The sequence below is a fragment of the Numenius arquata genome, chromosome 22 (assembly GCF_964106895.1).
Source record: "Numenius arquata chromosome 22, bNumArq3.hap1.1, whole genome shotgun sequence".
Classification (NCBI taxonomy): Eukaryota; Metazoa; Chordata; class Aves; order Charadriiformes; family Scolopacidae; genus Numenius; species Numenius arquata.
Genome location: NC_133597.1, coordinates 7,855,276 through 7,882,469, shown reverse-complemented (window position 1 = coordinate 7,882,469; position 27,194 = coordinate 7,855,276). Strand labels below are relative to the sequence as shown.

Genomic DNA, 27,194 nt, shown 5'->3' with positions numbered 1-27,194 from the left:
GGCCAGCCCCTCTAATTGGGGCCTGATTAGCTCCTGGGCAGGGGGGTCCATTACAGCTCTGGGGGTCTTGGGGACAGGGGGAAGGGGCTGGTGGGCTCCCGGGACATGGGAACGCAGGGACCCAGCCGTGGGGACACGCGGGTAGAGCTGTCAGTGTCCTCGTGGGCAGCTGGCTTTGGGGACACTGGCAGCGGGTATGTCCCTTTGGGGACACAACAGCAGCAGGGACAACTCTTTGGGGGCCTGCTTTGGGGACACATGGCAGGGCAGTGGGGACATCCCTTTGGGGACACAACGGCCATAGGCACATGCCTCTGGGGACATGGTGGCAGCAGGGACTTCCCTTTGGCGGCACAATGGCAATAGGCATACCGCTTTGGGGATGTGGTCGCAGCAGGGACACTCCTTTGGGGACACGCCAGCAGTGGGGACAAGCCTTTGGGGACGTACCGCAGAGCTGGAATTGGGGACACCCCTTTGGGGACACACCAGCAGCAGGTACATCCCTCTGGGGACATGTTGGCAGCAGGGACACCCCTGTGGGGACACTGACAGGGCTGGCATTGAGGACATCTATTTGGGGACACACCAGCAGTGGATACATCCCCTTGGGGACACACCGGCAGCGGGGACCTCCATTTGGGGATGCTCCCAGGGCTGGCATTGGGGACAGCAGCCGGTGACAAAGACCCTGCTCTCCCCTCGCCCCCCCATATCCCCCGCCTGCAGAGGGGGGAGTGTGTGCGTGTTAATGTCCCCGTGTGTCCCCTCCCCGCCTGCAGCCCCTAATCCCCGTAATTAGAGGGGGCTAATTACGGCCCCTGATTGCTCCAGCTGCGTGCAGCAGGCAGGGGCGGGCAGGAGAAGGCAGGAGAAGGCAGGAGCAGGGAGGAGAAGGCAGGGGCGGGCAGCTCCCCCCATCCTACCCTTTCTCCAACCCCCCCTTCCCCATTTGTTTACCTAACAGAGCCCTAATGAAAGCGGTTAATTAAGAAGACAATGTCCATCCGCGGGGACCCATGGGCCCCCCAAGTTCTTTTGAGGGCGGGGTCAGACTCGCTGCTCATTAGTCTCTGCCTAACGAAGGGGTGGCGCAGGTGGGGGGCTGAGACACCTCCCCCGAGCTGCCCTCCAGCTCATCAATCAGTGTCCCCCCCCGGGCCGCTAATTAGGACCTCGGCGGGAATTGGGGCTTGGAAAGAGGGGGGCTGGTGCCCCCCGGAATGGGGGGAGCCCCCGTGGAAGGAGGTGCTCAGCCCCACGTTTGGGGGTCTCAGTTCTCACGTTTGGGGGTGCTCAGCCCCACATGGGGGGTCCCAGCCCCAACGCCGGGGGGTGCTCACCCCACGCCTCCTTCCCCCAAGCCCCGCCCCACCCGCTCGGCCCCTCCCCACATGCCCACGCCCATCACAACTGACCACACCCCTCCCCCGTAGCCACGCCCCCTCGCAGACACGCGCACCCATCGCGCGGCCACACCCCCTGGAGCCCTGCCCAGCCCCTCACCGCACGTGACCACGCCCCTCCGCGCATAACCACGCCCTCTTCGAGCCGAGCCACGCCCCCTCCCGCCTGGGGGAACTGCCGGAAGTCCCTCCCTCCCGTCACTTCCGCCCCGCTCGCTCCGGCAGCTCCAACATGGCGGCGTCCTGCGGCTCATCGCAGCTCCCGCCCGCCGAGCCGCCCCTCAAGATCCCCAAGATGGAGGTGTTGTCGCCGGGCTCGCCGGGGGCGCTGAGCGACGGCAACCCCAGCCTCTCCGACCCCTCTACTCCCAGCGGCGCCTCCCCCCTGGGCCCGGGGCCGGCGGTTGGCGGGGCCGGGCCGGGGGTCGGCGGCGGGGCGGGGGGCCGCGGCGGGGCCTCGCCCTCCGTCTCCTTCTCGCCGGGCGGCGCCGCCGCCGCAGCCGCCGCTGCCGCTTGCCGGGGGATGTCGTGGACGCCGGCAGAGACCAACGCGCTGATCGCCGTCTGGGGGAACGAGCGGCTGGTGGAGGCCCGGTACCAGCAGCTGGAGGGCGCCGGCACTGTCTTCGGCAGCAAAGCCCCCGGCCCTGCCATGTACGAGCGCGTCTCCCGCGCCCTGGCCGAGCTGGGCTACGAGCGCACCCCTTCCCAGTGCCGAGAGCGGATCAAGGTACCCCGGCGGGGGGCGGGCGGCTCTGCCCCAGGGAGCGGGAAAGGGGGGGGCGGGACGGGTAGCCCCGGGACTCAGCTTGGCCTTTGGGCTGGCGTGTGGGGGCACCGCGTCTCCTGGGTTTTATCCCATCAGGATCTCCCTGAAGCATCCTTCGGCCCTGGGTGTGCATGTCCCCGGGGCTCAGCCCAGCCTTTGGTCCTGCGTATGGGGGCACCCGGTCCCCTGGGATCATCCCATTAGGGTCTCCCCACACAGGCAGTTTTCCAGAACATCCTTTTGTCCTGGCTGGGGCATCACCTCATCCCCTGGGATCACCCTTCAGTGTCTCCCTATGCTGGCCATTTTCCAGAGCATTCTTTGGCCCTGGGTGCAGGGTCGCTTTGTCCCCAGGGCTCAGCCCAGCTCGGGGGGGGGGGGGCACTCTGTCTGCTGAGCTTGATTCCTTCAGGGTTTCTCTGAATCATCTTTCATCCCTGGCTCTGGGTGTCCCCGGGGCTTAGCCCAGCCTGGTGATTTGGGGCACCCTGTCTCCTGGGCTCAGCCTTACAGGGTTTCTCCATACAGGTAGTTCTCCAGAGCATCCTCTGCCCCTGGCTGTGGGTGTTCCCAGAACTCATCCCAGCCTTTGGCCCTGTGTGTGGGGGCACTGCATGCCCTGGAATCACCTCATCTGGGGCTCCCTGTGCAGGCAGTTTTCCAGAGCATCCTTTGGCCCTGCCCATGGGTATCCCCTGGGCTCAGCCTGTGTCTTAGCTCTGGCTGTGGCAGCACCCCATCCCCTGGGATCGGCCTTTGGGGATGTCTGCATGCTGATAATTTTCTAGAGCATCCTTTGGCCCTGGGTGCGATGTTACTGTGTCCCCAGGGCTCAGCCTACCCTTTGGCTCTGGCTGTGGAGACACCTGTTCCCTGGGATCACCCCACCAGGCTTTCCCCATTGTGGCAGTTTTCCAGAGCATCCTGTGCCCCTGGGTGTGAGGCACCCTGTCCCCTGGGCTCAGCTGCCTGGCTCCCCGCAGCACCCAGTTGGCATCTCCTGGCCCAGAGCAGGCTGAGCGCCATATCCTGGGGGTTCAGTTCTTGCTCCAGCAGCGTCTTCCTGACCCAGGTGTTGCGTCCTTTGGGTTCAACCACTCAGTTTCCCTTGTGTGGGTGGGCTGCAGCATCGTCCTGAGTGAGGAGGGACACAATGTCCCAGCCATCCGTGTTCCCTCTCCTGGACATAGCAGCATCCTTCCCCCTGGGTTTTTGGGACGCCACATCCCCTAGGTTGCCTCCTTCAGCCCCGAGTGTGGTGGGCACCGTGGCCCTGGGTGGGTTGACTCGGACCCCTTCAATGTCCTCCAGCATCTTCTGGCTGCGAGGGTGTGGCACTAGCTGCTGCTTAAAGCCTCCCGTGAGAAAAGGGTGCTCCCAGTTACCCCAGTAAGGAGGGCTGGCTCGGGCTCTGGTTGCCCTCTTGCACTTGTGGCTGCCTCCATTGCTTGAAGTTGCTTTATGGGGTACACGGTCTTCCCCTGGCTGGCACCAGAGCATGCTGCATGCTCAGGAACCTCTTTAATAATTGAGCCACCTTAAACAGCCCCATGGGCTGCATTTCCTCTGGTGGCAGGTTTTCAAGAGTGATTTTTCCAGCTGCATCATTCCCTGGGGAAAAGAGCAAGGGTGGCTTGGGTGTCCAGCCTGGGAGCAGCCTCTCTGCGTACCCCGCTTTTCTGAAGAAGAGATACTTGGAGGAACCGTGGATGGGGTGGGAATTGCTGTGGGGTTTCAATGTATAAACCTGAGTGAAGCTTGGAAGGGTGAATTAAATGCTCTGAGCTCGCCCCAGCTTTTATTTTCCCCTTTCATGACCCATTCGGCTGTCCGGGCAGATGCTTAAACTGTTGATTGATTAAAAAAAGTGATGTTTTGTTATTGCTAGGGATCAGTGAGGGTGTTTGCTTCTCTTCTGTGAAATATAGCTGTGGCAGCCCAGCCCAGCTGGGTTTCTCCAGGTGTGTGCACCCAGGCTGCCTTTGATTTGCGAAATATGGGGAATTAGGGATTCTGCAGTGTCTGGATGCTCGGGAATAAGTGAAGAGACTTCAGTCCCTGCTGACTAGAGCAGCCTTCATCCCTGAAAGTAGGTGGCCAAAACAAAACAACCCCCCTTCCTCTAGCTGTTTTAGTTTCTTAACGTATTTTCCTTGTTTCATCTCCTTGACTCCCTGTATTTGTTCTGTAGGGATTTATTTCCCTTGAACGCATCCAAGTAGTTTTTTGAGCGGGATGTTGCTGCACCGTGAAATCTCTTTGAATTCCTTGTTTTCTCAGCACCTTTCAGGGTGCTTGTTGCTTAAATTGCTTCCTCCACAGAACTTTGGGGTTTCCCAGAGGCTGATGCTTGATGGAGTAGTTACTCAAGGTGGTTTGGCTTTGGTTTCGGGTTGTGGTGGGCTGTAGAGGACCATACCCCAATTTTGACTGCAGGTTCTGCAACCATTAATGCTTCAGGGGATGCTGAGCAGGTTGCAAGGAGAAGTCTCAGTATTAAAGCAGCCCAGAACTGGCTGCTCAACTTTAGATGATGGAGTTGGTCATGGGTTGTGGCTGCTTTAGGGCCAGAGCAAGTGTTTTGGTGACTCCTGGAGGATTCTGTCCTCCCAGCAGTTTGTGAGCTTCTTGCAGAGGAAAACTTCTGTCCCTTTCCCTTAAAAAGTGATGCTTGAACACGCCTTTGCTCCCAGAATGTTCAAGCTTGAAAGAAACCACACATCATGGACCTAATGAACAGCGTAGAGGAAATAAAAGACCACAAGGCTGATATTTATTGTCTTGCAATGGCTCCAAGAGCAGCTCTTGGCAGACCTGTTAGATGTTTCTGGACCAACACGCAATACAGAATCGCAGTCACAGATTGACTGGGGTGAGAAGGGACCTCTGGAGATCACCAAAGCAGGGTCACCTAGAGCAGGTTGGACAGGATCACGCCCAGGTGGGTTTGAATGTCTCCAGAGAAGGAGACCCCACAGCTTCTCTGGGCAGCCTGTTCCAGGGCTCTGCCACCCTCACAGGAAAGAACATTTTTCCTCACATTGAGATGGAATTTCCCATGTTCCAGACAGTGCCCGTTGCCCCTTGTCCTGCCACTGGGCACCGCTGAGAAGGGTCTGGCTCAGCATTGATGAGGTCCCCTCTCAGTCCGCTCTTCTCCGGCTCTCTCAGCCTTTCCTCAGCAGAGAGATGCTCCAGTCCCTCATCATCTTCATAGTCTCCGCTGGACTCTCTCCAGCAGTTCCCTGTACTTCTGGAACTGCGTGGCCCAGAACTGGACGCAGTGGTCCAGATGTGGCCTCACCAGGGCAGAACAAAGGGGGATGATGACCTCCCTCCTTCTGCGACCACGCTTTTTTGAATGCATCCCAGGAAACCATTGGCCTTCTTGGCCACAAGGGCATGTTGTTGGCTTGTGGGCGACTTGTCCACCAGGACTCCCATGTCGCTCTCTGTAGAGCAGCTTTTGCAAAGCCTTCGGGCTCGTAGTAGCATTTTGACCTGAATCGCTGTGAAACGAGCACTCATTGAAAGCTGGGCTTTCTTGCAAGAGCCAGGAGTTGGCCTTGTTACATTGAGATAGTTGTGGCAGCCGTCACCAACCCTAAAGTCCCAATTTTTCTAGCATTCTGGTGGGATCGGCTGCTTGACTTTTTCATGCTCAACTGAGAGCAAAAGTCACTTCTGGGTGTGGAGGGGTCAATGCCTGAAGTCATCTTTAAGACAGATCGACTTGAACACACTGTTGGAGCAAGGGGGGGTCATATGCACTTTGTAGTCCCCCACTGTTGGCTGAGCTGAAAACAGGTGGGGAGGTGGTGACGAGGGAGCGCTTAGCTTCATCTTGCATTTATTATGCGTAATGCTCCGTATTTCCATGATTTTTTATACTTTGACTTAACGCCCATCAAGGGAGAGTAGTGTGAGGATTTGTTGATGTCTTATAAATGTAAATTGTGCTTAGATCAGATTCAACTTATTTTATAAATGCGTTTTAGATAAGGATTCAATATTGGCTTTCTTCAGGACACCTGCCTTCCATGGCCTCGGACAACTCTTGGCGAGCGAGGTAGGAACGAGCTGGAAAGGACAAAGCTCCGCAGAGGAGAGCTTTGCAGCGGTCTGGCACAGGCGTGTTCTCTCCTAATTCAGACAGGATGCGAAGTGAGGGCCCGGTTCTGATTTTCGTCCGTCTCTTAACATCTGCGTGTGCTTTTCTGCGCATAAGCAGGGCTGGGAATGCGACCGCTGTTGCGTTTGAGCTGCTCTGGAAGTCTGTTTCAAATTTTGGGATTCACACGTAACCGCTCCAGCTACTTTTCCTTCAGAAAAGAGACCTTGAATCCGACTCGGTGGCTCGGAGGCCAGCGGATTGGTGAGTTCTGCAGTTGGGAGCTGCAGGAGGATTGAAAAGTCTTGATTTCTGTCTGCTGGGTTCCCCAAAAAGCTGTTTTCTGCTCTGCAGTTGCCTCATCCTGTTGTATCCTTAATCCTTGCTTTATTTAGTAATATATTCTGACCGTTCCTATGATGCGTAGCTCTTGTTAACGCATGGCTTAGTAAGGCACACGAGCTTTTTGTCCACCCCTTCTCCTCTTTCTGAAGTACGTTCATGGTGAAGGATTTAGCCTGGTTTGTGTATCCCAAAACTCATGGCCTCTCCACAGCAGTGCCTGGAGAGTCTCTAAGTTTTAAGTTTTGACTTTAGTGCTGGTGTTTTAAGGCAGGTGGTGGAATATTTGGCAAAACTGTGCCCATTTTGTGCCCTTGGCCTGGTGTTTTTTCGGCTGGAGGTCAGCTGTTCACTCGAGCTGCTTTTAACCACAGGAAAAAGAGCCGTCTCCTCGTGCTGTTTGAACTTCAAAAGCCAACGTACTCTGTGTGTATTCTTTGAGACTGCTTTCCATCGAGTAATACGCCGAGACAGCGTTGGTTCCTCTGCTTCCAGCCTTGCCCTGTGGCTGCAGCAGCCGGGAAGGTGCAGGTGAGCTCAGGTTTTACAGCTGCTGCTGAGCAGTGCAGAGCTGCATGAGTCGAGGGTCGTTTCAGGCCATAAAGACTCGTTTGATTTTTAAAGGAGTCTTCTTGAAATAACGTGCTCCAGTTGTTTTTTCATTACCAAATCTTATCCATTTTATAAATCTGGGGAAGAATTTTTGCTGCATGCGTCTTTCTTCATCAATGGTGAAATCAAAGAGTTGCTCTCCTGACGGCGCTTTGCTAGGCTGCAAGAGCTTTTTGGTGCTGGAAGTTCCCTGGCCGCAGTTTCAGCTGGTGAGTCCTCCTGGAGCAGAGAGAATTCCCTCCTTAAAATTTGCTGTTCAGCAGGAGGAAACTGTTAACTTTAATTTGGGGTCATTTTTAACAAGGCGTTTCTTCAGCTACCAGGTTATATGCAGGTTCTGCTTTTATTTTGAGAGCAAACCACTGAAATTTGTTTGTCTCTCCCTGGTGTTGGTGCCAAGCTGTTTATTTGGAGGAGCAGCTCTGACATCTATCTCCTGGCGGCAGGAATTCCCGGGTCCCGGTGCCGATGGCAAACCCGCCACCCCAGGGCTGGATTTTCTCTAGGTAGTGACCTGCTTTTTGCCCCAGCCAGGTGACTGGAGGCTTCTGCTGGGTTGGGGTTGTCTGCTAAGCGTGTAATTTATTTTTCAAAGGAAAAATAAGTACTTTGAAGACACCAGTTAAAGACTCATGGAGAATGTAGGCACAAAGGGGAGAAGCAAATGCCGCGAACCCACATGAAACAGGAAGGCATGAAAAATTACACCTGAGTATCAGCCGATGGTGTTCTCTTGCTTTAAGCTATATGGAAAGTGATGACGGCCAGGACTGCTTTGTGATGGGGCTGTGGTTTTAGTTGCTTTACAATGTAAACAAACTATTTTTAGATCTTGTGTGAAGTGGTTTTGAAGGAAGGAAAAGCTGCTCTTACTGGGCCGTCTCAGAAGCAATGCATGCCGTGATCTAGTTTGCCCTCTTGTGTGAGACGGGAGATTGGGTTTCACCCAGAATTTCATTGTTGAGTCCAATAACATTGTGCAGAGCAACTGTCTTTTAATTTGAAGATCTCAGACAATGGAGCATCAGTACATTTTGTAGCAATCAGCCAACCGTCCACCTTCAAAACGGCTTTGCCTTCTATTTCTTTTGAATGCGTTTTATCTTTGTCTTGCATTTATTATCTCAGGCCCAGATCCTCATCCTGGTGGCTCCACTGGCTGCGATGTCTGCAGGCGTGGTTCATGTTACTGCCACATCTTTCTTTGGCTTAAATAGCTTCAGATACGCCGGGTTTTCCATGCTGGGTTGTTTCTTGTCCTTCCTTGAATCTTCTCCAGCAGCCCAACTTCTCACCGGATGATCTCACAGGTCCCGGTAGGTGAGAGTAACTTTCTTTTGACTTTTATAAGCCGGAAAAAAAATAAACTCTTCAGTGACAAAGAACAGATTTATTTGTTTTTCTCCTTGGACGTATTGTGGGGCTGCAGTTGAGGAGCATCTCCAGGAGGAGAGCGTCACATGGAGCAAACCCACTTGCAGAGATGCTGCATCCACTCTTTCCGACCAGGGTTTTGCAGAGCAACATCGTGCTGGCAGGCATCTGCCTGGCTTTGCACCTGCAGGATGAGTGTCTTTCCTGTCCAGTAGCTTCTGCAGCCGCCTTCTGGGTCTGTAATACTCTGCTCTGGTTGTTCTGGTGTACCTGGGACATCCACCGCTCACTGCACGGGTGCATAGTGACTCCCAGAGGGAGCAGGGAGTGAGCCGTCAGGTCGTCTGCTTGAGTCAGAAACAGTTGGTGGCCAGAAACTTGTTGCAGGACAAACTTGCTAAACTTGAACATTGACTCTTAGTTTGGGAGTACACGGTTTTTCCCTATCATGCTCCTTGACTGTGGAGGACTTGGAAAGGTGTTAAAAATCCACCTTCTGTTTTTTATAACTTGCCCTTAGTCAGCACATGCTGGCAGGCGGAAATTTTGGGCATCCCATCGGCATTGGTTATTGCAGAGGCCGCTTTGCTGTCAGGAAACAGTGCCAGCAGCAGCGATGCAGGAGGCGTTGGATGGTTGATCATGGATTTTGTTTATTCTAGAAGCAACTGGGTGCACCTGCAATGCTCAGCGGAATGAAGCTAGTGTGAGTGAACGCTATCCTGGGCTGCATCCCCAGCAGCGTGACCAGCAGAGCGAGGGGGGGGGACTCTGCCCTTCTGCTCCGCTCTGGGGAGACACCCCCCAGTGCTGCCTCCAGCTCGGGGGCCACCAGAAGGACATGGAGCTGTTGGAGCAGGGCCCAGAGGCGGCCATGGAGATGCTGGGAGGGCTGGAACCCCTCTGCTGTGAGGACAGGCTGAGAGAGTTGGGGGGGTTCAGCCTGGAGAAGAGAAGGCTCCAGGGAGACCTTCGAGCCCCTCCAGTCCCTAGAAGGGCTCCAGGAAAACTGGGGAGGGACTCTTGATCAGGGAAGGGAGCCATAGGAGGAGGGGGAAGGGTTTGACCCTGAAAGAGGGGAGATTGAGATGAGATGTGGGGAAGAACTTCTTTGGTGTGAGGGTGGTGAGAGCCTGGCCCAGGTTGCCCAGAGAAGCTGTGGCTGCCCCATCCCTGGAGGGGTTCAAGGCCAGGTTGGAGGGGGCTAGAAGCAACCTGGTCTGGTGGGGGGTGTCCCTGCCCAGGGCAGGGGGCGTGGAATGAGATGATCTTTAAAGTCCCTTCCAACCCCAACCGTTCTATGGTTCTGTGATTCTATGAAAGCATGCAGCTTTGAGTGCTGGTGTGGGCATGGATTAATTTTCATTACTCTTTCTGGTTACACTCCATCCTGCTGAGTGTATAAATTTGGGGGCCAAGTCAGTGATGCTCTCTGGACTGCTGTGGTCTCACCAGTTACCAACCCTTGACCACTGGTCCCCGTGAAAATTGGAGTGGAAGCCAGCTTTGGTATTTCATGTCCAGCTTTTCCTGTGGATTTAGATAGTGCTCTCCCCTGGTAACATTTTCTTGACACCGCTGAAGGCAAGTGGTGTGGACCTTCCTCCGGAGCCACCTGGCCCCAGGGTGGGCAGCGTGTCGCTGCCAAGATGGTGTTGTGCATGAAGTTTTTAAACTTTCTGGACAACAGGAGAAGCTTCTCCTGTGGTGCCACCTGCGTCGATGCTTTCTGCTGCTGGGCTGAAGCTTGTTTTGGAGAGGAGTATTTTCCCTCCCACCCACAGAAGGGTTTGTGCTGCTCTTCATCCTCTGGGGGGGCTTGTGGCCTCACTCTGCTCATTGATTTGAGTTGGTGTGGTCCCTCGTGGCTGGCTGATAGCAGAGATATGACCTCTTTGAGTACATCTCCGACCTCTTTGGTCCAGACTGCTGCACTTGGGCTTTCCTTGAAAGGCAGGCTCTGCGGATGGCATAGAGATGTCTGTCCCAATTCCAGTGGATGTGTGAAACTTCAAGTTTGCTTTTAGGAATGAGCATGTTTCTGAAGGCAAGACAGTCTACTCAAGTGTGGCCTTCATTGCTCTAAAGTAAGTAGCGATGGTTTTTCATTGCTGGTTTTGAGCAGGTCATGCCAGGACCAGGTTGAACCTTACTTATATGTCTCTGCAAGCCAAGCTCTGTCTGTAGGACACATCTAAACCTTCACAGAGCCTGGCTGTGGTGGGTTTGCTGGTCTGCCTTCTCAAACTCTAACTAGTGACTCTTCTTTCCCTCTAGTGCTGTCTTAACCCAGGAGCTCAACACGTCGGGATGTGGAGGTGTCCAGCCATCTGCTTTCTGCAGGCAATACCGGAGAGTTTCTTCTCTCTAGGTGTCTTGCCACGTTAGTATCAAATCCCTGAGAAGGCTATGAGTAATTTTATTCTCAGCTCTCTAATAGCAGCAACCGATGGAGCATCTTTGCAGGTGGCTATTTGGAGACCCGAGGTGTAGCCCACCACCGCTGCAGGGAAGTTCATCATCTCTCAGCACCACGTATCACTGCATGATTCCCTCACCTGGCCAGGCCACAGCTCTTTATACCCCAGCTTCATTCTCTTGTTGTTGCTGGCAAAGTCCAGCTTCATCAAGGTTGACTTCTGCAATTGGCTGTAGCAATTCTGTTAAATAATTCCTGTCCAGGCAAGCACTTATTTTTTTTTAATATATTTATTTGTGATTTAGAAAGTGGCAGTGGTGGAAAACCTGCTGCAGTTTTTCTGTTAGGTTCTAGCTCTGACTCACTAACCCAACTTACAAACACGCGCCTTACCTGCCTTGACTGATGTCCCCTCTCTGTGTCTTCTAGGGTGACTGCTGCTTCAAGTCATTGTTCAAAGAGATCTCTGGTTCCTATGTCTGTGTTTCCCACCGGGATGTTCCCATCACTTTCCTTATTCCATACCAGAGACCTTTGCACTGGAGCCAAGTCCTTCAGGAAGTCCCTGTGCGTTGGGGCGCACCAGGAGACGATGGAGGCTTCACTCTTTGGTGCAAAGCAGGATTGATTTTGATGGCCGACGTGTCCCCAAGTGCTGTCATCTGCCATCTGATGTGCAGCCAGATGGGGCTGGAGCCATGGCAGAGGGGTTGGGAGCAGCTCCTGCAAAGTTTTAAGGCCAGGTTTGCAGGAGGCTGCTGGTGTTTTGCAGAGGAGGGTTATGACTTGGTGTTTCCTGTTGGAGATGCGTTGAAGCCGCTGGCTACCTTTCTGCAGAAATGCTCTAGAGACTTTAAGGTGCTCGCTCCTCTCCTTTTTTTCTGGATTGACCACAGAAATCAGGCTTCTTGTGGCGATATCCCATGTAAGTCTCATGTTCTCCTGCCTTGCAAGACCTAAAAGTCCAAGTTGAGCAGAGCTCTCGGACTCCTGGAGTCAGCTTTGCTCCCACCAGCCAACTTGGGAATGAGGACTGCAAGACCTTTCACTGTGCTGGCCATCCCTACGTGCCCTACAACCACTCCAGGCTTCCCAAGCTCTTTCTTTTCTCCCACGATAGTTTCATCTCGTGTTGCTTGTGAGAATCCTGGCACAGTGAGGGAGGAAGCTATTTGGTATTGCCAGTTTTAATTCAAGATGTAAAGCCAAGAGCTTTCCCGTTAAGTAAAGAAGTATCTTCAGAGCTGAATATTGTGCTAATGGTGCTCTGTGCCATCGGGACCCCTTCTAGGCCAGCTGCTATCATTTAGTAGACTTAAATATATTAATATGGACACTGCTGTAGGCCATTGAGCCGCTCTGCGGAGCCCGTAGCGTCTTTCTGGTCCAGATCAGAGATCTGGAGTTTCTTGTGTTGGACCATCTCTGCAGTTATATGTAAAAAGCTCGCTGTGGTGTGGTTCTTCCTTGTCTCATTTTTCGCTGGGAGGAGGACTGTGTCTGCAGCCTTCCTCAAAGCCACTGCCAAAGGCTTTTCTGACCATTGTCCTGCTGCAGTTCCTGCAGAGTGATCAGTTCTCCTGTGGCTTCACTTTATAGAGAAGATGAGGGCTCATAAGTTAGAAATGGTGAGAAGATCCCCGTTGAGCTTTTTGACTTGTCTCCTCCTTTGGATGTCATAATTATAAATTAAGCGGGGATAACCTGTCTTCATATTGCAGGCAGTGTTGCAGAAAAATAAGCAAAGGCCTTGGTCTCTTCCAGTCTGTGCAGTCACTGGGCAGTTATCAGGTCTGTTTTCAGTTACTTGTCCTAAATTTCCTGGTTTCTTGTCTATCTGTATCAATATATGTGTGTGCACTTTAGGAACCACGGAGCGGGACTTGAGCTGGACACCGGGAGGAATAGAGGAGGTGCGTAAGAAAATCCCAGATCTTAAATATCGATGCTCAGAATAACCTGCTGGGAGAAAGATGTCTGAACCACTGAGTGCTATAAAATGATCGGGGTGGGTTCCTGAAGTCCCAGCAATTATTTAGCTCTGAAGAAAATTGCCATGGGAGGTGTGGGCAACTGCAGAGGGAGAGCCAGCGGGCTGATCCGCCTCACTCCTGCCACACAGGAGCTTGGAGCTTCTGTGAAACAGAGTTGATCTGTGTTATTGGGAGGTGTAAGTCACTTAGAAAAGCGGTAGGGACAGCCTGGTGGAGAAACTGGGGAGTGCCTCCCAGAAGAAGGAGCTGGTGGGACTCTTGATTCTCCAGGAAACAAGACCAAGGTGCCATCAGCTGCTTGTGACCTGGTGCTTTTGAAAGCACCAAATTTGAGCTTATCTCGCTCAAATTTGAGGTTATCTGCTGCCAGCAGTGGAGGTAAAAGGGCTCACACAGCCAGGTCTAGGAGCATCTAGGAGTAACCTCAAAAGTACTCTTGACTTGCAGGAGAAATGAGAGTATTGCTCGTTTATTTTTGCCCCCTTTTTGCGTTGCTCCTTTAATTCATGTACTGGTTTCCATTGACTGTATGCTAAATTATTTTCTTGGGAAAAGAAGGCAGTTTGCAGCCTGAATGAAGCAGTTAATTGCTACTAGGCTACAACCCAATGTGAGGTACCCAATAACTCCCGTGGTGGGGAGAGGTGTTTGAAGCACACGCTTAATAGAGAGCGAGTGGCTGCGGAAGTTGAGCATTCCCAAGGGGGCTTGGCCAAGAGTGGTGATGATTTTTAGTGAACGGCGCTGGAGACGGTTTGTTTCGCTTAAAGGCCACTAATAAATATGGCCAAATCTGCAGTGAACTCCGGTGGAGAAGCCAGGGCAGATGGAAGAACTTTAAAAAAATACAACTTGGGTGGTTTTTAGGAAGAGTTTGGGAGTGAAACAAGAGTTTGCCTCAATCACTTAGTGAGATTTGAGCTGAAAGGAGAGAAATGGGAGTGAAAAAGCTGAGCGATGCACCCCTGCGATGTGCTTTTTGGGGCAAACCAGACCATTTCAAGCTACCTCGGTGTTCCCAAGGGGTTCTTGGTGCTGAATCTTAACAACCAAATTTATCTGCACCCCCAGCCCTGGGGAGCCCAGGTTGCCTGCAAGGAATTTCTTGGCCAGGTCCTTGGTTCTGGGCTGATGTAGCCACTTGGTTTTTTTACCCCATTTGCAGACGGAAACTTCAAATTTGGTGGCATTCAATCCGGTGGCAGAGTTAGGGATGGGTTCCACCTTAAACCACTGAATAATTCTTGTCTGATTGCTGCCCGGGTGTTTATATGTTTGGTGGGTATTTTTATTTATTTTGTGTTCTTTTTGTTGGGTGGGTTTTTTGTTTTGTTGTTTTGTTTTTTTTCTTTTTGAAACAGCAGGATAGAACTGACCCACTGCTTAGCAGTTCTGCTTGTGCCCCCAGGGCTCAAAGTATCAGGAGGAAACTGGTTAGGAATGTATTCCTTTCCCACTGGAGCTGTTAAACCAGTATATGAGGAGCATTAGGTAGGCTCCAGTTTTTTGGAGATGTAAGTTTCATTTTTGCAGTGCTGTGTGCTGTGTCCCAGTCCTCCTCCAGAAAGCAAGGTGACAAGGACAAACTCTTCCCAAGTTAATGCCTCTCTTGAACTCCAGAGGCAGCTAGAACCTGAGCAATCTAATAAATCCCATATGAAAAAAAAAAAAAAAAAACAAACCCAAAAAAAAAGTTTTCTAGAACTCTACCAATCTGGAAACCACCAAGACCAAACCTGGGACGCATCTTTACCTTTCAGAAGCAGAGTGGTGGCAGAATTAAAACCACATCGAGGGATGCACATAAAGATATTTCTTCTACTTTTTTTTTTCAGATTAGGGGGGAAAGTGTGGATGGAAATTGTATGTCTGTAGGTCTTTGCATCACTGGGGCACAGCAAAGGTGGTGCTCCGGCTCAACTGTCGGCGCAGGGTGCTGAAGGGATCCCCAAAACTAGACCAGGATTTTAGATCTGTCAGCCTCAGGATTGGTTTTTGAGAGGTTTATTAGAGCTGTCCCAGTATTTTTTCTTGCTTAATACTTGCTATGGAAGTCTGGGAATTGGGAGCATTATTGATTTGCCCTCTTTTAAATTTCAGCAGCTTCACAAGAGACAGAGTGAGTTAGTAAGGAATGCAAAATATGTAAGTAATATATATTTTCCTAGCTGAATAGCTTAGGCATATACATTTTGTACCTTGTGTCTTCTTACCAGAGTAAGGAAGGTTGGACTGTCTTTGCTTTGGGGGACTCTCCTGTCTCTCTTCCTCTCTCTCTCCTCCCGCTTCCCCCTTTCCAAGCTGCGGGCACAACACCAGCTCTGCTCTCTCTTCCTGGCCGTAGGTGTGCGTTTCCTTGGCTGGTTGGTATCTCTGACTGGGGGTCTCTTGGTATTTTTACTTTTTTTTTTTTTTTTTTTCCTTGCGTTTACGTAGCAGATCTGGGGATTATTATTTTTTTCCTGGGAAGAGAATAAATCGCCCGAGTTAAATCTGACAAAACTGTCGCTGCTACGCAACTCTGTCCTGTGTCGTAGATGTTAATGCTAAATAGCTGCAGTGGGAATGTCGGATACCTCAGTGCTTCCTGGCGGGTGTAGATTAGTTCGGGAGCATTGCGTTTAGCTCGTGAGCGTGGGGCAAAGACTGATCAGCAGAAGTAAATTAAAAAAATATAAAAACAACCCTAAACTCTGCCTAGCAGCTGTGTAACTGTCTGCAAGTGCACGTGTTCTCTTCTGACGTGCCACCTAATGAACCTGCGTTTTCCTGTCTTTAGACCCTTCGCAGGTGCTACAGCCGAGTGAAGGAGCATGGCGTGGGGAAGAGGAAAAGCAGCTACACCTTTGAGCAGCTGGAACAGGTCTTTGGGCAGGGAGGATGGGACTCCCAGCCCTGTCAGCCCGTCCTCATCAACAGCAGCGGCTTGTACCAGGAGCTGGAGTCAGATGGCAGCACGATGGAGGAGTATTCGCAGGAGGATTGGGGAAACCACAGTCAGGATCTGCATTGCTACCAGACTGGAGAGCAGGAACTGGGTAAGAAATCCCATCTCAGCACATTTCCAATCCAAATGTCTGCTTTTGCCTGTGCTCTGTGCTCATACCTATCTCAAATATACATATCATAGAATGGTTTGGCTTGGAAGGGACCTTAAAGAGCATCCAGTGCCACCCCCTGCCCTGGGCAGGGACACCTCCCACCAGACCAGGTTGCTCCAAGCCCCCTCCAACCTGGCCTTGAACCCCTCCAGGGATGGGGCAGCCACAGCTTCTCTGGGCAACCTGGGCCAGGCTCTCACCACCCTCACAGCAAAGAAGTTCTTCCCCACATCTCATCTCCATCTCCCCTCTTTCAGTGTCAAACCCTTCCCCCTCCTCCTGTGGCTCCCCTCCCTGATCCAGAGTCCCTCCCCAGCTTTCCTGGAGCCCTTCTAGGGACTGGAGGGGCTCGAAGGTCTCCCTGGAGCCTTCTCTTCTCCAGGCTGAACCCCCCCAACTCTCTCAGCCTGTCCTCACAGCAGAGGGGTTCCAGCCCTCCCAGCATCTCCATGGCCGCCTCTGGGTCCCGCTCCAACAGCTCCATGTCCTTCTGGTGGCCCCAGAGCTGGAGGCAGTACTGGGGGGGGGTCTCACCAGGGCGGAGAGTGCCAACTTTCATGTTTCGGACACAGTGTGTTCCAGATACCAAACACCTGATGTCCTCAGGGAGAAAAGGGAAAGAAATTCCACAGTTTATCATCAAAAGCCAGCTGTGGTTCCCGAAGTATTTTAGGATCAGGTCTTGAGTTTAACTGGCCTTGCAGGAGGGGAGAAGGGCTGCGTGGCCAGAAACGGTGGAGGAGGAAGAGGAGGTGGCAACACGTTCCCTGTCTCTTCTTCCATGCTCATTTCTGCTTCCCCTCCTGGCGTTGAGGAGATATTTTCCCTTTCAGTGGTATAAATATGCTTATATCCAAATGTGTGGCCTTTCTATATAGAAAAAGAGCAAGCAAGCTCACACTCCAGGGCTGAGACCTAAACCAAACTCCTCCACATACTTTTCTTGCCTGAATTATTGGTGTCTGCATAAAAATCAATATATTAATTTATTTGGAGATCTGCTTGTTGCCTGTTGCGTATTGAACTTTGCCAAATGGAGCAAGGTACCACATTCTGGATTGAAAATGTGTGCTGATCTGAGCAGTTTTTTTTAAGAAATGGATTTCTTTAAGTATATCTGTCTCTTGAGCCACCGACCTTACGGGTACCCGTTCCTTCCTTGCCTGAGCAAGAGGGTTTGATTTTCAGGATGGAAACTTCTAAGTTGATCAAAGTCAATGGAGACCCAAGAGAAGTGGTAATTAGAAGGTGAATTGGATAAAGGTGTGATGGCTTTTTTTCCGCTTTGTGATTTGTAGGCTGAACTGGGGAGAGGAGATGCAGTCCCATGTCTGTGCTCAGGGCACTGGGGAGTTGGGGTGCATTGAAAGAGGCTTAAATTGCAGTTTAAGGCTAAAATTTGCAAGTTGGCTGTTTACCGCATTCCAGTTTTCTCCAACTTCTTCCCTGCGCGAGTGAGAAATCAAAAATATGTGGGAGAGAAAGGATGGGGTGAAACCCACGTTACAAAACATATGTGGACGACGGCTGATTCTATCTGGTTTGGCTCATCCTGGTGAGTCAAACTGCAGTCACCTGGTTTGTCACCGCTTCCTTCACCCAAACCGGAGACGTTTGTGTGTGCTTGGGCTGAGGATATTCTTAATTTTCAGAGAAGTCAGGAGGAAACATAACATCTAAATGGAATGCAGACATGTTTGTTCTGCTGCTTGCTCTACCTACGTGCCACTGAAAGCAGGATAGCCTTTTTTCTTTCTTTTTCTCTTTTTTTATTTTAAACTTATAGTTTGCAATTAAATTGATTTGCAATTTAATAGTAGGAGTCATGGTGTTGTCCTTCAAAGGTTTTGCACTGGCAGATTCAGATCTTAGCAGACGATGTCTCTTCCAAGATCAAAATACTAATCTGATACGGACGATTTAGGAACTGGAGCCATCTCATGTGGAACTCTGGTGGACTGCCTGGCTTAGGAAACAACTATGATTTATTTTTTATTTAATTTCAGCCTTAAAAAAAAAAAAAAAAAAAAAGCCCCAGGAACATTATTTAAAATGTAATTATGTGTTGGAATTTTACCTTTCAGATGAAATGCCTACCACAAAAAGAACATTAAAGATAAAGCAGGAATCTTCGGAAGACACGCAGTAAGTAATTTATGAATATTTTACCCTGGAATGTATTTCCCTGGGGATGTCGTGCAGGAGGGGAGGATATTTGAAACTTCTGATTATAATTATAAATACATTGTGCAAGACGGTTCATACAGTTGAATCTGCTTTATGCGTTACTCCAGTTACCTCAGACCGTCTGAAAAGCTTCACAGCTCTGTCTCCTCTTGGCTTCGGCATTCGGCAAACGGAATGGGACTTTACTACGTGAAAGCAGGGGCTTAAAATGCGGATAAAATCCACATCAGCTTCGTAGGAGATGTGTGTGGGCAGGCTGTGGGTCTCTGGACACAAGGCCAGACGCTTGGATCTAGTTGCAATCTGATTTTTTTTTTTTTCTGTTTGCCCCTTTGGACGTAAGGAAAAAAAATAAGGAATATAGGAGGAGCAAAGGAAAGAAAGAGTGAGAAGAGGGAGGCAGCGTAGTTGCTTGGTGTGAGTAAAGCCTGCAAGAAGAGTTCCTGCGTTTCCTCTCCTTGGTGGGAAGGAACGTCAAAGCCTGTGACTTGTTTTTCTTTTCTTCTTCTAACTTTTGGATTGGTTTGATCTGACAAATGCCGGAGCGTTTCAACTGCTTTGAGCATGCGGATCTCCCTTGCCTCGCCAACAATAACACAGCGTTTTGAAAAAGGAAAGGAACTGTGCCATATTTCCTTGGAGCAGAGCTACTTTCTCCTGACCTTTAGGGTTTGAAAACCCGCGGGGCAGTTGTCCATCTGTCTGCGATGGGACTGAGCCATCACAAATTGGCTCTCAGACCCCTCTGGGTGGGTTCCACACATGAGTTTCCCCTCCCGACAGTCATTCGTAGTGTCATCCAAAGTCAATCTGGTGTTTCCTATGCTGAAAAACGAGCTTCTGTGGGGTAGGAGGTCATCGGCACTGTACGCGTTTACGTTGTGTCCCTGGTTAGTAAAGCAACAGAGGCTTTTTGCTGGGGCTGATTGAAAGAAAGAAATCCTCTAAAACCTAAAAAAATAAAAATAAGCCTCCGTTGTAATGGTCTGACTTCATCAAACTCCTCACTTCAGGTGGATTTTCACAGTACCTGAAGGTGACTCTTTTCGTAACATGGGGCAAATTCAGTTTAGCCACTCGGGGATGACCTGGAGAAAAATAACGTTTTTCAGTATAAATGTTATTATTGCCTCTTTGAACAGTTTTTCAGGGATAATTTTACCTTTCAAGGTGTGCTTTAGGGAATTGCATAGAAAATAAACGTGAATTTTCTGAGGTGGAGACTCGGACTGCCTGAATCTTTTCCAGGTTCTGCTGTGCAGATGGATGTCTGGATCGGATTTGGTAGGTTAGACCTTTTGCAGTTTTATGGTGGTGTGTTTTCCCCAAAAAAATTCCCTCTACAATGCACAGAAGGCATTTCGGGAAGCGTGTGGGTGACAAGCCCATTTCACGTGCCCAGTGGAAGCACAAAGCATCTTCCAACACAGAGATTTGCTGAAAATTTCTTCCCCCCCATTATGAGAGCAAGGAACTTTTAAACTCTGATTTAGTAGATTAAAAGCAGTCAGGAGAGTCATGGCTGATATAAAGATAAGATGAGTATTTATTATATTAAAAAAATAGCATTGTGTTTATTCTTAAAAGCCGCAGACAATAAATAAATGCAAAACCTTTTCACCTCTTTGGCCAGCATTTTAAAATATGCATAACTGATTTCAAAGACAGTAGGGCACCAGCTCATCTGCGTTCTTGGTCAAGTGCAGGTTGTCAGCAGAAATAATCTTGGTAAAGCCGGAGGGAGCGGCGCTGCATTCAAATCCTTCACTGAACCTTGCGCTGCCGTTTTTGATGTAGAGAACTTGGGATGCGGCGATGCCGGCCCGTCAGCAGGGGTATTGCTAAATATTGTCTTGAGATAGAATTTCCCATGTTCCAGTCAGTGCCCGTTGCCCCTTGTCCTGTCACCGGGCACCACTGAGAAGAGCCTGGCCCCATCCTCTTGCCACCCACCCTTTAGCTATTGCTCAGCGTTGATGAGGTCCCCTCTCAGTCTGCTCTTCTGCAGCTGAACAGCCCCAGGTCCCTCAGCCTTTCCTCAGCAGAGAGATGCTCCAGTCCCTCATCATCTTCAGTCTCTGCTAGACTCTCTCCAGCAGTTCCCTGTCCTGGAACTAGGGGGCCCAGAACTGGACCCAGTGCTCCAGTGCCCCTCGCTGGGGCAGATGGGTGAGGATGACCTCCCTCCACCTGCTGGCCACGGATACCATTGACCTTCTTGGCCACAAGGGCAACTTGTTGGCTACCAGGACTCCCAGGTCCCTCTCTGCGGAGCTGCTTTCCAGCAGGTCAAACCCTAACCTGTCCTGGTGCATGGGCTTATTCCTCCGCAGTGCAGGACCCTACAGTTGCCCTTGTGGAACTTCATTAGGTTCTTCTGCGTCCAACTCTCCAGCCTGTCCACGCTGAACGGCAGCACAGCCTTCTGGTGTGTCAGCCACTCCTCCCAGCGTTGTGTCACCAGCAAATGTGCGGAGGGTACACTCTGCCCCCTCATCCAGCTCGTTGATGAACTTGAACAAGACTGGACTCATTATTGACCCCTGGGGAACACCAGGGGACCCTGCACCACTGACCACAACCCTCTGAGCTCTGCCTCCCAGCCAGTTCTCCATCTGCTCACCGTTCACTGCATCTCCATCATACCTCGGCACAGCATGTTAGTGGGGACAGCGCGGCCTCTCTTCACCTCAGGTAGCAAATAACTGGCCTCCAAAAACATCGAAGGACATCCCCTATTTCCCGGGTTGCCTTATTTTCAGTGGAGAGTGATAGGTAAGCTGTGTCCGGATGCTGTGCTCCATCAGCTGGGCTCTCCTTCCCCGCCTCGCCTCTGCTGTCTCATCCCCTTGGCCTCCAAATAAACTGGTTTTTGTAAACTGAAACGCTGCTTAAGCCTCTGTTCTGCTATTTAAAATGTATTTTGAGGAGTGGTTTTATTCGCTGCGGGCTTTGTGAAGATGAACTGAAAAACGCTCAGGGAGCCGGGTCCTTCACTGGAACCAGCTGTTCCAGCCACTTTGAAGTCTGCTTGTGTTTGGAAATGGCGCCATAGAACAAATTTGCACCATGGCTCATGTCTTTCCTCGGCTGAATTGCAAAAGCTTCTGAGGAGAAAGAAATGCAGATGGAGAAAGAAATGCAGATGCCGGTCTCCAGCGGGGAGGTTGTGGTTCGATGAGAGGGTAAAACCCAGCTCTAGGGCACCTTCTGAAGCTGAAAAATGAGGTTGCCCTCTGCCGCCCAGCCCTGACATGGGGAAAATCCTCTGTGAGCGCCATTTTTTCTGTTGAAAAATAAATAATAGTAACAATTTGACTCTTGCTGCTTAACCCTCTGTGTGGCCGAGCCATGGAGATGCTGGATGGAACCTGGGAGAAAGATGCTGAGCGGGGCAGCTGCCAAGCCCTCACGTCCTGCTGTAAGAGGAGATGCTAAAACCCAGAAGCGGAGCTTTTTAAAGTTTCTTTTTTCCCCTGTTACTTGAAGCAGTGGATTCCCTCTGCGGAACTCCCTTCCCTCCCCTACGTCAGGTGCTGCGGGCACTATCTCTGATGAAATCATTCCTCTTCCCAGCAGGAGCAGTTTGATCAGTGACTAATTTGACTGGTTTTTTTCACCGGAGCTTCAGCTCTATTTTGTGCTGAGCTAAACTTAGCGCCAGTATTTCTAGTGTAATTAATAAAGGTGGGGGCTCTTTTTTTTTTCCAGTACTTAACTCTATTTTTCCACTGTTGAATGAAAATCTGCCCACGCTGCTTTCTTCTGTCTCCGGGTTTGGATGGGGCTGCTGTCTTCAAACTGCGCTCAGCTGCCTGCTGAGTTGAGGGAGGGTGTCACAGCGGTGACATGCAGGCTCGGTGCCACCAAACAGCCCCTCGCCCACTGTGTCCCCTTCTCCCTCCTCTCCCCTTCTCTGTCTTGGCCCCAGAAGGTGAATTTTCTCTTCCAGAAGTCAAAAAAAGGCATTTTCCAAGCATAGCACCTGAGGAAATGTCACAGAAGCTGTAGAGAAGCTTCGAAACAGTTGGGTATTGCTGCGGTGTTTGTATGTAAATATAAATGGATTTGGGGTAAATATGCATTTTTCTCGTACAGCGTTTCTCTCCTGGCCATCTCCTTTGCCACGGGACAGGGCGAGGGGAAATGACTCCTCGGAAGTAGCTTAAAATCATCAACAGGAGTTTGTTGATGACACAACATGCGTTTTTAAACACCCCCCCAGCTCAAACCCAGCCCTGCTGGCCAAGCAGGTCCCCTCTGTGGAGCTCCAGAAACTTGGTCACCTTCTGATGGCGGCAGGGACTCACCTGCCAAAGTGCCTCTTGAGGTTTCTCCAGGAATCTTCTGGCATGGTGGCTGCTGCCAGCTGGTTGGGAGAGGTCCCTCCCGATGCCACGAGGAGCGAGCCATCTCAGCGAGGACACGCTCTGGGGGGGCTGGACATCCCACCCCATGTTTGGAGATCTGGGGGCCACCAACCAACATGTGTCCAGTGGCTTGACAAAGCTCTGTGGTCCAAGCTCAGTCTGCCCTGGGGGCACCAGCACTTAGAGAACCTTCCCAAAATCACACGTTATACTTACACCTATAAAACGTTTTTGAGATGAGAGGCCGTGAGTTTGGACATCTTCTACAGACCCTTCCCGCGGTGCTGCTCCCAAACCTTTTCTCTTTGAATGCTTCTGTCAATCTGATGGAAGAAGAGACCTTCTGCTCCATGTAGGGATTTATTGGGCAGAAACGCAGCTGGCCAGAGTCTCAACCCCAAGTGGGGCGTCATATCTGCTCGTGCTTGAAGACCATTGTGTCCCTCACTTGTCTCATGCCCAAACTCCATCGGGGGGGCTGATATTAGGGAGTTCAAATGATCTTCCTGAGAAGATCATCTCTTCCCACAAGAGGAGGGAGGTTTGTGCATGCCCCACAGACGACAACCGGTGTGGCTTGGTGCAGGGAGGAAAGATGTGTGTTCTTCTGGTGAGACGCGGGAGGAGGAAGGAGCCTCCCGGGGATGTGACGATTCCATGCAATCGCAGTTCAGCTTTACAGATGCTGCGTAATAGATAAAAGGGAGGAGAGTTGGATGGAGTGAGCTTTTAAATCCCATTTGTTGGCCCAGGAGAGATTTCTCGTTACTGAACGAGGCTCATTATCTTCCTACAGCTTTGATTATAGGACAATAACTCTTAAAATGAGCCGTTCTCCTTATGAGCTAATTACGCCCTGAGTGTCTCATTCATCCAGGAGGAAGCTGTTCCAGGGTGTAAATCCCACCGTGGTAAGGAAACGATGCCGTGTTGTTACCGAGGGGAAAGAAACCTTTGGAAAGGCAGGGATTTCTTTTCCAAAGGGATTTCTGCTCTCCCTCCAGGCACAGGTCATCTTCACCAGCATCTTCTTGGCTTCCTTCAGCCCCGGTTCTGATCCAGCACTAGGACTGAGCCCATCCCAGCAGCCGGGAGCTCCCTTTTTGGATTGTTTTTTCACAATTACACTAATTTTAGGGTAATGACAAGGTGGAAACATTTTGAATGGCGGTGGCAAATCAGGGATGTGGCTGTGGTCGCCTGTGCCGAAAGGCGTGTGGGTGGGAAGGCAGGGCCCTGAGGAATAACCTAATAACTGAATTTTGCATTTATTTGGCGGCGCCAGCCATATGTTTGCTCACCATTGCTTTGAGGCAGCACGTGTAGGAGCGGAACATTCCGCCCTGTGGGGTTGGTAAGAGCCAAAATCTTCCTTGGAAGCTGAATTTGGGGATTTCTCACCTCTCATTTCCATCCCCGGGTTGTCTCCTGCAGAACTTCAGGCGTGAACTCTCCTTTCCAGCCGAGATGGCGGTTTGCTGAGGATATCGGAAGGAGCTGGGGCTGGGTTTTAATTTGGTTTTACTGAGATTAATTGTTATAATCCGTTAGCTCGCCTCACCGTATAGGAGCTCTATAGTAATGAATACCCACCACTTCAAAAGCAGCCGAGAAAGCCAAAAGGGATTAATATTTTCCGGAGGTGGGCGCGTGCGCCGGGATGGTTTTGCGACTGATGCCTTCACCCTTCTCTCTGTGTTCTGGTTTTTTTTTTTTTATTTTCCAGGAAGCGTGACGTCATGCAGAACATTATGCAAATCTTGGAGTCGGTCCAGCTGAAGTGGGAGCTGTTTCAGAGCTGGACGGACTTCTCCCGGCTCCATCTTTCCAACAAACTGGCCATTTTCGGCATTGGTTACAACACCCGCTGGAAGGAGGACATCCGTTACCACTACGCCGAGATCAGCTCCCAGGTACCCCTCGGCAAACGGCTCCGGGAATATTTCAACTCGGAAAAACCAGAGGGACGGGTGATCATGACCCGGGTGCAGAAAATGAACTGGAAAAATGTTTATTACAAATTCCTGGAGATCACCATCAGCGAAGCTCGCTGCCTGGAGCTCCACATGGAGATCGACTGGATCCCCATCGCTCACTCCAAACCCACCGGAGGCAATGTCGTGCAGTATTTATTGCCGGGAGGGATCCCCAAAAGCCCCGGTTTATACGCCATCGGCTATGAGGAGTGCCACGAGAAGCCCCCCTCCCCGCTGGCCGAGCACCGGGGGCCCGATCCCGGCAGCGAGACTCCCGGGGAGCTGGAGGTCCCTTCCCCGCAAGCCGCCCTCCGGCTGGATGTGGAATCCGCCCGGATAATCTACTGTTACCTCGGCATTGCCGAGGTCCGGACTCTCCAGCAGTGCCTGTTTTTACATTTTCAGGCAAACACCAAAACCTTCAGCAAGGATTGGGTGGGGATCAACGCCTTTTTATCTCAGAACTGTGTCGTCGAGCCTGGCGTCTCCCCCAAATCCATCTACATCAAATTTGTGGAAGTGGAGAGGGATTTTCTTTCTGCCGGCTCTTTGGTAGAGTGCCTGGAAAAAGCCATCGGATACCCCTTAAAATTTAACAACTGAGGCTCGTCCTTCATAAGGATTCAGGCTTTCTGCCCCTTTTTTCCATCTCGCTACCAGACGCTTTGGGATCCTTTCCCTTCACAGCCGGGCGAGTCGAACTTTTCCGCCTGGAAAGGAGTTTTTTGGGGTGACGGGCAGTTTGTGGGGAGCTTCCTCAGCGAGCGAGCGCAGCCCCGCTCTCGCCGGTCGGACCAGCCAGTTTTCCTACCCAACCGGCCGGTTTTCCCACCGGAGCAGCGCGGCAAGGAGAAGCTCCCGGCCCGAGAACTGCCTGTAGGTACATTCCACATGGGACAAGCGCGTACACGTGGCGTTTTCATATGAAAAGCTGGTTTTGGGGTTTTTTTTTCTTTATTCCACGGTGTCTCATTTTGACGCATCCGTCTCTCTCTTAAGTGTTATTACGGATCTGAATAAATAAGCAATAGATAACGGCAAGTTAAACCTTGAATCACGTTAAAGGAGACTGTTTTTCAAGATACTATTGTATATAATTTAGGACTTCACTTTTTTCACCCATCAAGTGTTCTCCTCTCTCCAAACAGTGTTGCCTGCAGAAAGACTTTGGTTTCCGTGACGTATTCCACTTTACTTGTAGCGTTGCCATATCCCACTTTTATTTTATTTTATTTTTTAACATTAAAAGAATTCCTGGCCTTTTTATTTTTATTTTTATTTTGGGGGGGTTTGGGGGTTGGTTTTTTTTTTGAGTTCCACTTAGCCTCTTTGTGAGAACAACCTGGCAGCTGGGAAATATTTTATTTTTTATTTTGTTTTTTTTTCATCGAACCATGCTTATGGATACAATCAAAGCTGTGAGAATGGGGGAAAAGGGGAGGGGTTGGGGGGGGGGACGGGGGGGAAGGACACATTTAATGCCTTTTTCAGCCGTGTTACTCTCTAAGCCCCATTATCCGTTGGGTTTTTTTATTTTCAAAAGCTCATCGATCGGTGAAGTTGTGACATACGATGAATGTGTCGGTCCTAATAAAATCAAACAAACACGCCCCGGCTCTGGCGAATCTTCCTCCTCTTCCAGGGGGTGAGTTTGAGGGGATGTGAGGGGGCTTCTCCGGGGATTTTTCCACCTGGGGCTTTGTTCCGAGGTTCGTTAGGGCGTGAGATGGTTAATTGATTTATTTTATGGGAGCGGGTTTCCTTCCCCGGCAGAGATTCCCGAAATCTTTGAAGACAGAGGGATGTTGAGAGAGGAAGAAGAGGTCGTCCCCTCCCTGCTCCCAGCCCTCGAAATGGGGTGAATTGCCCCAAAATGGAGTGAATCACCCCAGAATAGGGCGAATCGCCCCAATATGGGGTGAATTTCCCCAAAGAGCCTCTGCCAACAGCCGAGGGGGAGCCGTGAGATCCCACCGGGATCTGGCCAGGTCGATCCCCCCCAAAGCCTCCTCGCTCCCTGTGGCTGGATCCTGCAATTCCGAGTGGGATTTACAGGAGGAGACGAGGGCGAGAGGGGATTAGTTCCTCCCCCTCTTCATCCTCCTCTTCCTCCTCCTCCTCCGCCGCCGGTGTCTAATCTCTCCCTGCTGTGAGGTCGGATCGAGGACCGGGATAACCTCAGTGGGAAGGATTCAGCCCATGGCTCCCGAAAATTGGGGACCTTGATCCGCAGGGTCAAAAATGGCCTTTTGGGGGTAATTCTATTTTAATTTGTTTTTAAGGATGAGGGTGATTATCCCAGTGGCGGGAGGAGGGCAATGGATGCTGGGGGGATGCTGGATCCAGCCGTGCGGCCACGGAGGGGTTAGGTGTCCCCGTGCCCCCTCTGGAAGGGAGGATATTGGGGTGCCACATCGCACCCCCCCCTTATAACCCGAATGAAATCAATAATAACCCCAATAACTAATTAATAATCACAAATTAACTGTGGGAGGGCCGGTATTCAAAGCCGGGGAGCGATGTCCCCGCTTTG

General features: G+C 51.0%; 1 protein-coding gene across 3 annotated transcripts; it reads left to right on the top strand.

Moving 5' to 3' along the window:
* The first annotated feature begins 1,638 nt into the window (after positions 1–1,638).
* MSANTD2 (Myb/SANT DNA binding domain containing 2) lies at positions 1,639–26,250 on the top strand. 3 transcript variants are annotated; one of them, XM_074162484.1, is made up of 5 exons: positions 1,639–2,136; positions 15,128–15,172; positions 15,807–16,065; positions 18,213–18,273; positions 24,412–26,250. In XM_074162484.1, the coding sequence occupies exons 1-5, from the start codon at positions 1,639–1,641 to the stop codon at positions 25,262–25,264; spliced, it is 1,716 nt and encodes a 571-aa protein (XP_074018585.1). In that variant the 3' UTR covers positions 25,265–26,250. The 3 variants fall into 3 exon arrangements, with proteins under 3 accessions (XP_074018585.1, XP_074018586.1, XP_074018587.1); XM_074162485.1 differs by lacking the exon at positions 15,128–15,172; XM_074162486.1 differs by lacking the exon at positions 15,128–15,172 and having other exon boundaries at positions 15,963–16,065; positions 24,412–25,264.
* The last annotated feature ends 944 nt before the right edge of the window (positions 26,251–27,194 follow it).

What these genes read in the sequence shown, in the direction of transcription:
- MSANTD2 (XM_074162484.1), top strand. Translation starts at nt 1,639, where the DNA reads ATGGCGGCGTCCTGCGGCTCATCGCAGCTCCCGCCCGCCGAGCCGCCC. An exon ending in AGTGCCGAGAGCGGATCAAG is followed by an intron (nt 2,137 to 15,127) that starts GTACCCCGGCGG and finishes TTTAAATTTCAG; the next exon opens with CAGCTTCACAAGAGACAGAG. An exon ending in GACTGGAGAGCAGGAACTGG is followed by an intron (nt 16,066 to 18,212) that starts GTAAGAAATCCC and finishes TTTACCTTTCAG; the next exon opens with ATGAAATGCCTACCACAAAA.